Below are 9885 nucleotides of genomic sequence, written 5' to 3'. Positions count from 1 at the left end.
TATAAAACATGATACCAAAATAAAATGCAACTTTTTTTGGTGAAATCCTGTTTCTCTGAAATGAAGAAAACCCACTGTGTTTAAGAATCAAATCACTGTTTATAGAAACAAATTAGACTACATCAAGGTTTTCTGTTGGGTGTTGTATGACTGGACTGAAATGTCCATCTTTCACTTTTATATTTTCCTCATCCTCTTCTTGCAGTGCTGGTTGAAAACAGGGGAGGACCCCATGAGGCTGTCAGTGGAGTGGGAACCATAGCTGCTGTCTGAGTCATCAGGGCTCTGAGGTATTCCAGCTTCACTCATGCCTGACATAGGCTCCTCAAAGACATCACTGCCCAATACACCATGGCCAGAGACATTGCCTTCTTCACTCTCTTGGGGCTCCATTTTCACATGAGCCAGGTTCCAAAGAGGAGAGGCATTTACCTCTGCACCTAGAAATGTAGGCAAAAAACACACACCTAGTGGTAAGCCACCAAACAAAGGAGAATGAATATCCCACCAAGGGTCCACAAATGTTCTTTGAGCTCAGTTTTCACTCTAATTGTGTACTTGGCTGGAGAATGTGGTTGTTATTCTCTGCTTCAAAATGTCAAAAATATCTTCCTTATTCTTCTACCTTACCTTTATCTCACCTACTTGCATTTTTCCGCAAACCAAGGAAGTGAAACAATACAGGTGGAACAATCCCCTGCCTTGTCTCAGTGGCACGAAGGCAGGCCTTGTTCAGTTCATTACTTTCCCTGTCCTTCCTTCCTTTTATGGGGCTATCTTATGCCTCTTCCTTTTGTTTGGGTGCCTTTGATGCTCTCTAAGACTATGACTACTTATTGATCACTACAAAATGCTGAAAGCAGTTCCCTTCCTCTTTCCGCTGACAAGAGACATGCTCCCTGTGTCTTTGCCTGTCTCCCACCCCATGTATTCCAGCAATGCTGTTCTGTGATCATTACTACTTCTACGGTGAAAGGCTCTCTTCCCTATATTTTCATGCTTGTGTGTTTGTTTTTATTTTGTGGTACTGGGGATTGAACCCAAGGGCACTCTACTACTGAGTTACATCCTCAGCAGCCCCCCCCCTTTTTTTAAATTTTCAGTCAGGTTTCACTAAGTTGCTGAAGCTGGCCTCAAATTTGTAATCCTCCTGCCCCAGCCTCCTGAGTTGCTGGGATTATAGTTGTGTGCTAGTGTGCCCTGCTATTCCTGACACTTCCAACCAAAAGTATGGCCTTAATTCTATTTGGGCCACATTTGAGGATTTGTTATCTGAGTGGGTTGAGCATTGATAAAGTGACTGTATTTGTAAATAACTGAATGCCTAGATTAATTTCCAATTTAACTGACTCAAGTTATGGTACTTAAGGTAATCATAGCATTTATCTGGAAGAAGAGGCCATCTGCCTCTAGCTGGGTAGCCCTGTTTCAATCTCCAATTTCTTGGAGTATTCTAGCAAGGAAACTCAAGTTTATCCATCTATCTGGCAGCCTCCTGATTCATAATTACAAGCATCAAGAAGGACTAACACAGAAGACTAAAGAAGAGATATCTACCCAATCAGCAGGATCAGCTAAATCCACCTTGGTCAACAGGACAACACACATTGCATCCATACCCTAACTGGATGGATTTTTAAAATTTTGTTTTTGATGTTGAGGATTGAACCCAAGGGCACTTTACTATAGTTACATCTCCAACGCTTTTTAAATTTTGAGTTGGGGTCTTGCTAAGTTGCCAAGACTGATCTTGAACTTGTAACCTGTCTCAACCTCCTAAGTCTTTGGGATTATGGATGTGCACCACTGTGCCCACCCTGAAGATTATTTTATAGAATGCCTATAAAGTTGTGCTAGTCCTCTGCTCACTAATTAGAAGAATTTTGCTATCTCTAGATCACTGAAGCTATATTTGTTTTAGGACTTTCCATTCTGCTCACTCCTATTTTTGTTCTCCCACCTGATTCCAAAATGCCACTAAGTTCTTAGATTGGCAGATCTCCTAGAATCAAAATGAGTATGTTGATTTCTCTTACTTGAAGCCTGTGGGGAAGCTTCCACTTCCAGATTAGATGGGAAACGCTCACTCTGAGCCCCGAGGACTCCCATGGGCAGGGACTGGTCTCCAGAAGCAAGGTCAGCCTCCAGTTCCTCACTGACAGGAAAGGTGATGTCACTCACAGGTTCCTCCTTGATCTTCACGGGTTTAGTGTCCTCTGTGGCCTTCTCAGGATTGACAATCCTTTCATATTCTTCAGAGAGTTGCTTACTAATCTGTTGGCAAGCAAGAGTTAATTTTCCAAGGATATGTTAGAAGCAAGTTGGAGAGTCAACTTGCAGCATCCCATGGAAAAGCCAACAGAATATGAGTTAACAGATGAGATTTAAATTTCCACTGCTAGGCTGGGCATGCAGCTCAGTTGATAGAATGTGCAAGGTTCTGGATTCAGTCTCTAGCAGAGTATAACAGTTAACAACAAAACAATTTCCACTGTCAGTGGAGGGAATCTATTTAAAGTAGTAAGTTACAATTTATGTGGCAAAGATATATGTAGAAAATTTGTCAGAAAATTGTGTATCATTAAATGGAAGTTATATAAAAGCAAAACACTAAACACAGACTGTTTTACAGGTAAATCAGAACTAGGATAAAAGATTACATTTTTGTCTACAAAAACTAACAATTGACACTTATACTCTAGGTAGATAGTGAACAGTGTGGGAAATCTGTATCACTTAGCTAAGTCTGTTGATTAGTGTTAATAATTAACAATTAAATTTTAGATTTGGGGAAACTTGAAACAATGCTTAAGGTTCTAGGGGTTGGAGAAATATCTGTAGTCTAACAAAAACTGGTGCCCCCATTCTGAGGGCAAAATCACCTCACCCTGTCTTGTTTTTCATAGCACTTAATGTTACTGAAATCATTAGTTTTTTGTTTACCTGCCAGATTCAGGAACTTGTTAACTGCCATATTCCACAATGTCTGACTCACAATTAACTTCAAGAAATTTTTGTTGAATAAAAAAATGCTAACCACATTCTCAGACTCCATATCCTTGTGTATAACTTCTTCCAGAGGAATTATCAATGAACAGGGCCATCCTTGATTTAAGGAGGCTGCTGGTACCTGCCAGGTCAGTGATGAGGCCAGTGGAACACAGTGAGGGCCATGAGAACAGTATAAGTTCACTGTTCCCAGATACTGTGCTCTATACTCCAGAGCAAATATTGTGGGATCCTGCTGAACACCCCTAAGCTGGACCTCTATGCCCACTTCTCCACCAGGTCATCTCACCTGTAGCATGTAACTGTGATAGTCCTTGATTCGGTGTTGCCAGAACTTCTGGAGGGAGAGCACACTGCCAATACCCACTTCATGGAATACCTGCTCCATAACATCAGGGAAAGGAGTGTGTCCCAGCCGGGCTTCCCGATCCACAGCAAAGCGCAGCAACTTGGTGAACTTAAGGCAATACTCATGTGCCACATCAGTTAGTGTTTCTAGGACACTTTCATTAGCACATTCAAAGCCTGCATGAGCCAGGATTGTAGCCACTGCCTGGTAGAGGAGCTGCCGACAGGACTGCCAGCTGAGTTCAGTCACAGGTTCCCCTTTCCCACTGAAAGTGAAGACACAGTAGTGTTACAAGTGACCTATCCTGTTTTCCTGGAGGTTTTACAATTCCAGTCGAGTCACTAGCCCATATTTCCAAGGAAATTCCATCTAGGTATGCGCTCAGTTTCATCCTGCTCTCAGGGCATGTCTCAGCAACCCCATTACAAAGTTTGAACAGGGAATACACGTCTATGATAAGCAGTTCAAAGGTTATCTAGTAAAAATGAAGCTTCTTCTCCTACCAACTGCTCAATTTTGATCACTTCTAAGATTCATTTTAATAGTACAGTTCAGATACTGCTCCATAATACTCTAATTATTTCACCACAACATTAGTTTCCTGGGTAATATTTGCTTTTGTTTTTGTTTTGGTACTGGGGATTGAACTCAGGGATACTTGACCACTAAGTCATATCCCAGCCCTATTTTGTAATTTTAGAGACAGGGTCTCACTGAGTTGCTTAGTGCCTCACCATTGCTGAGGCTGGCTTTGAAATCACGATCCTCCTGTCTCAGCCTCTCAAGCTACTGGGATTATAGGCGAGTGCCACCACACCTGGATGTTCTGGGTAATATCTGAACTTCCAGAAGTGTATAGTTCCAATTAGAAGATTCTTAAACAATTGTAAGAGAAGCTCTTTAACTGAGATGTCAAATCAATTTTATAAAAGCAATTTAATACACACATACCTAAAAAACGTTTTCAACCTATCCTATGCTATGAAATGGGTAGGGTCCATATTATTACATTCCTATTTGTCAAGTACGGAAACTAAAGTCAGAGGGGATGACTTGCTAGAGATTGTTTAGGTATCGTTACTAAAATAGTGGAGCTTCTGATTCCAGATCCCATATTCTTCATATATTTGCCCCTAACCATTATGGCAAAATGTTAATTTTCCCCCAAAAAAAGCTGTCTACTTGACTAAAAATAACTTTTAACAAGCTTTTAATAAGTTACTGTCCCCAAAATTTCCCATCTTGCTTCTGTCCCTCTTTGACAAAGGAATTTATTGTATAAATAAAAATAAAACACAGCATAAAAAAACATTAGTTCTTTGTCCATACCTGGCATTATGTATATTGTGCCTGAAATATCCATTTTACTATTTTCTCTCTAGTAGCAACAACTGCAATTCACATAATAGTTTTTTTTTTTTTTTTGCGGTGCTGGGGATTGAACCCAGGGCCTTGTGCATGCAAGGTAAGCACTCTACCAACTCAGCTATATCCCTAGTCCTCATAAAATAGTTTAAAAATATAAGACAATCAATGGCCAAGAAACCCACTTAATATTTCCATTATCATTCCCATAACCAGACTAAAAACCTCAGGAATGACTAAAAAACAGCTAGACCAGTATCACTTTACTTGATTCATACATGAACTTTTTTCAATAGAAAAAAATTGGCACCCTATAGCTGATGCAAATTATTTTTGTTATATAATTTCTTCAAATATGCATAAAACAAAAATAAGTATAAACTTTTAACAATCACAATTCTCATTAACGATTAAAATAGAAAATTGACACACAACTACAAGAGTAATGGTGCACACCTGTAATCCCAGCTACTGGGGAGGCTGAGGCAGGAATATGGCCAGTTTGAGGCCAGACTCAGTAACTTTGGAAACCCTGTCTCAAAATAAAAACTTAAAATGGCTGGGGATGTTGTTCAGTGGGAAAGCATCACTGGGTTCAATTCCTAGGACAAAAACTAACACCCCCCGCCCCCGCAAAAAAAACCAAAACCAATAACAACAACAACAACAACAACAACAAAACTCTACAAAATTATAAATGAAAGCATCAATTTAATATGATGGTCAAGTAGAAACTACATTGCCTTCAAAATGTGAATTTGGTACTGACTGCTACATAGCAGGTTTTTTGATAGTATTCATGTTAGTTTGTGCCATATATGGAATAACACAGTTATCCCCCTCCCACTTTCACTATTCAGTGATGACTGGCATATGTACATTGTGCCTGAAATATCCATTTTACTATTTTCTCTCTAGTAGCAACTACTGCAATTTACATAATAGTTTTTTTTTTTGCGGTGCTGGGGATTGACAGAACCTTTAATTACACAATGTGTTTTGCCATCATATGGCCCGACCACAACCCTTACATATTAAGTTTATTTCTGTTTTTTTTTTCTCTCATTAGTTTGAAACAGTTAAAACAGTAACTATTGGGCTGGGGTTGTGGCTCAGCAGTATCATGCTCACCTAGCACGTTCGAGGCCCTAGGTTCGATTCTCAGTTGAAGTAAACAAAATAAAGGCATTGTGTCCAACTACATCTAAAAAATTTAAATAAATAAATAAAATCCCCCCTCTTCTTCCTGATAGGGAGAGTCACAGCCTTTGGGACAGGAGTCCCCTATCCCACTGTCCCAAAGGGGACTGTTTCTCCTTAACTAGCAAAGCAATAAACCTTTTTTAAAAAAATAGTAACTATTGAGCTGGAGTTGTAGCTCAGTGGTAGAGTGCTTACTTAGCACATGTGAGGCCCTGAATTCAGTCCTCAGTACCACATAAAAATAAAGAAAATAAAGGTATTGTGTCCATCTACAACTAAAACATATTTTTTAAAGAAATAGTAACTATTATCACGAATAGCCATATGTAATAAATGATATATGTAATATTCTTGTCAAATATCTTTAACTTGAATTTAAACTTGAGGATATAACCAGCAAATCCAGTAAAGAGGACATTCTACAAGACCAGTGACCTGAACCTGTAAAGATAGTAAAGAGCCATAAAAATCATATGCAATGCATGAATCTTTGAATTGGGGAAAATATATCTATAAAAGATATTTTGGAGACAACAGGAGAAATCTAAATACGGACTTTTGAAACAACATTATTTAATATTCATTTACTTTGGTGTGGTGATAGTATTGTGCTTTCGTAGGAATATTTCTTTATTCTTAGGATATGCATACTAAAGAATTCAGGGGTGAAATTATTGTGACATGTAAAACTTACTTTAAAACGTTTGGCATAAGCAGTATGTGTATGTGCAAAACATGTATTTATTGTGTGTACATGTGTGTATACAAATGTATACATACATAATGTGAGAAAGTTAATTAATCATTGTTGAATGTAGGGAAAGGGTATTTGGATGTTTGTTGTACTACTATTTGAACTTTCCATAGGATTGACAAATTTAAAATGAAAAAGAAAAAAATTTGAAATGAAAAGAAAAAATGTAACTGGCATTCTGAAATCTAGTAGTAATGCTAGATTACAAAGCAGTCATTCAGAGGATCTGGACCAGAACTTCTCAAACTTAAATGCCTATATCAATCTCATGAGAATCTTGTTAAAACTGCAGATTCTGAATCAGTAGATCTGGGTGGGATCTGAGCTTCTGCGTTTCTAAAAAGCTCCCAGGTGATGCTGATGCTCCTGGTCTTGGACCAGATTTTGAGTAATAAAGATCAAACATTTTGGCATAATTGTTTCTTAAACAATGTTATCAAAATGAAAATACACAATTTAAAAATTCTTCTATAGACTTGCAGATTCCTAATAATACGAGAATAAGTCCATAAAATCCAATGTGAAGCTAAACCCATAATATTCATTTTATATTAAATAAACTAGACTCTGAAGTCTACAAGGCCAGGGCCCTTTCTACATACCAGTGTATTATCTTGCTCTTAGTAAAGTGCTTGGCACATAGTAGGCACTCAATAAATTTCTGTTGTGTCAGAAAGTCTGTAACTACAGACTCTGGATTCTGAAGATATGGGTTCAAGGTAGACACTTCTCACTAATTGGAGGAGCAACCTTGGCCAAATCAATCACTCTTATCCTCAGTTTCTTCATGTAGAAATGGAAATTCTATTATAGGCTTAACAGCATTGCTGGGAAGATTACTTGAGAAAAATAAGATATAGCAAAGTTTTGCCTTACCGATAAAAGTCACTCTCTGGGTCACTGTGCCGGATCTGGAATGGTGCATTGGGATTCTTACAATCTAAAGGTAGGAGATCATCAGGTAGAGGAGGTGACCCAGGGCAGGAGGGAAGAGGTTCACTCTCTTCAGTCTTTACACCTTCCATCTGCTGTTGATTCTGGGCTTGAGCAGCAGCAATAAGGTTGCGAAGACGTCGGTTATGCTGGATCAACTGAATGGTATGGATGGTGAGGCTGCATGGCTCTGAGGGGATGTCTAACATAGTGGGGGGCTTGGGTTTGTTGGCTGAGGGTTGGTGCAGGGGTGGGTCATGTACTTCTACCAGACGGAACTCTCGTGGGAGCAGATCAAAGGAACTTCTGTTGGCCTGGCTTGAGGACATTGGTATTTCTCCCCAGTATCTCAACATTTTTGAATAAGAAGGGAAGAGCTCTCAGGTTAATGTAGAAGCTATCCTAAAAATAATGTTTAAATCTCTGGCAACTGTAGGTTATAGGCTTCTATAGTGAAAAATATGAAGTCTAGCCAATTATTTACATAAAAAGCAAGTTAAGAACACTTCAAAAAATGTCAGTATTGGCAAAACTGTAGGACCAAAGATGTTCTCCCTGGAGAAATGAAGAGAAATAAAACCATTAGATGTAGACAAAAGACACACAAGAGACAATTCCTACTAGACTGAACTACAAGGTAGAATCTGAGTTATTAGTAAATTAAGAGCTGCAATGGTGTCTGGGACTTAGTAACCATGTTTTCTATTTCATTTCACTAACTCATTACCAGAACTACCGTCATGACAAATTCTAAACAATTTGCAAGGCATGATACTTAAATATGAAACCTGGAGTATTTCTCAGAACATTTTGACACAACTGTGCTAGATCAATAGGAGGAAGGAAGTAGTAGGAGGGGTTCTTTTTGTGTGTGTTAAGCATGGTAACATTTAACTGTTCCTTGTGGGAAACTCTGTGAACATCTAATCTAGCCTCATGCTTTCAACTTTTGACATATCTAGGGAAGAATGTAAGATCTCTCTGCTTCTCATTGATATCCCTTACTCTGGTCTCTCTTTGTATCTAATCATCACACTGCAGCTAGAAAATCTTTTAAAAACTCAAATTTAATGACTTCCCATTGCCCACTGGAAAAAGTCAGAATTTTTTTGGCTTACCAATCAGCAAAATTCACAATCTGGTTTCAACCCACCTTTCTAGATTCATTGCCCATAGGTCTCTTCAAGTTTAACAAGTATTTATTGAATGTCAGGCATTATGTGAGGAAATGAAGACCAATAGTGCAAGTTCTCTGTCCTGAAATTCGAGAGAGAGGAACAAAATACTTGTGTTAAGTACTGTTCTAAAGACATAGACCTGTTACAGTAGAAGCAAAAAGAAGGAGCTCCCTGAACTAAATGGCCACTTTAATTCTAACAGTATCACACTACTCCAACGCTAGGCATTCCCACAGTTTTGACCCTTTAAACTGTGATCTCTGGTAGAAATGCTCTGCCACACAGAATACAAGTCCCTAGCAGACTTGTATTCACCCATTAAGTTACCACCTTCCATCACTTCCCCAATACATATCCCTAATACATATGCTAATGTTCATTGCATGCCTCTGTCACAGCCTTTATCCCTTAATTTTAATCTGTATTTAATCAAATTTCTTCTTCCACGTATGGGAGATTATGGCTATAATTTGGGTACAGAGTCTGGCATTTATTGATAACTTATTATGTGCTGGACTTCACCTTTATTATTTACTTCAATTCTCCCTAGAACTCTACAAAGTAAATGCAAATATCCCCATTTTTCAGATTCGGAAGTTGAGGCGGAGTCTTGTGCAATGTCACAAATACGGAAGGTGAAAGATCAAGACAGTCTCCAGAGTCGGCACTCAACCACTAAACTATGCTACCTCAATAATTCATTTCGGAAAGGAAAAAAAATGAATAAACGAAACAACAACAACCAAAAATCGCCCTCTTCCCTAACGTCACCGAAAAGACTAGGAAGGACAGGTACCGAACCTAAGGAATGCCCAAGTTCCTCCGGGGGGGCTCCTCGGTCACCGTCAGCAGGCGCAGGCGCCAATCACAGGATCCGGGGGACGCCTGACGAGAGGGCCGCCGGGAGATGGGCAGGTGGGGGTCTGAGGCCAGAGGAGGAGAGGCCACAATTCACTGTCGTGTTCCAGGAGCCGGCTGGGTGCCTGTCCGACTCCGAGAGGTTGAGCGAGGGTCGGGTCAGGCCGGGAAAACTGATTTGTTGATTAGCGGTCCAACACTGTGCCGGAAGTGCTTCTATTCTATCAGGCTATGCC

The 9885-nt window shown here is 39.4% G+C and overlaps 1 protein-coding gene across 3 annotated transcripts; it reads right to left on the bottom strand.

Annotated features, from left to right (window-relative positions):
- Positions 1-79: 79 nt before the first annotated feature.
- On the bottom strand, positions 80-9860 carry Supt7l (SPT7 like, STAGA complex subunit gamma). 3 transcript variants are annotated; one of them, XM_021724570.3, is made up of 6 exons: positions 9588-9860; positions 8767-8870; positions 7557-8168; positions 3299-3623; positions 2037-2274; positions 80-440 (listed from the first exon to the last, which is right to left on the bottom strand). In XM_021724570.3, the coding sequence occupies exons 3-6, from the start codon at positions 7967-7969 to the stop codon at positions 178-180; spliced, it is 1239 nt and encodes a 412-aa protein (XP_021580245.1). In that variant the 5' UTR covers positions 7970-8168; positions 8767-8870; positions 9588-9860; the 3' UTR covers positions 80-177. The 3 variants fall into 3 exon arrangements, with proteins under 3 accessions (XP_021580245.1, XP_013212858.1, XP_040127453.1); XM_013357404.4 differs by having other exon boundaries at positions 9593-9860; XM_040271519.2 differs by lacking the exon at positions 9588-9860 and adding an exon at positions 9314-9534.
- Positions 9861-9885: the final 25 nt, after the last annotated feature.

This window comes from Ictidomys tridecemlineatus, chromosome 12, assembly GCF_052094955.1.
Source record: "Ictidomys tridecemlineatus isolate mIctTri1 chromosome 12, mIctTri1.hap1, whole genome shotgun sequence".
NCBI lineage: Eukaryota > Metazoa > Chordata > Mammalia > Rodentia > Sciuridae > Ictidomys > Ictidomys tridecemlineatus.
Note: the sequence above shows the minus strand (reverse complement) of the source record. Positions and strands in the feature narration are given on the sequence as shown.

Bases quoted from the DNA above. Each gene is read 5' to 3' on its own strand.
- Supt7l (XM_021724570.3), bottom strand. From the start codon at position 7,969: ATGTTGAGATACTGGGGAGAAATACCAATGTCCTCAAGCCAGGCCAAC. The intron at 3,624-7,556 runs GTAAGGCAAAAC...CTTCACTTTCAG, and splicing joins CCAGAGAGTGACTTTTATCG to TGGGAAAGGGGAACCTGTGA. The intron at 2,275-3,298 runs GTGAGATGACCT...GCTTGCCAACAG, and splicing joins ATCACAGTTACATGCTACAG to ATTAGTAAGCAACTCTCTGA.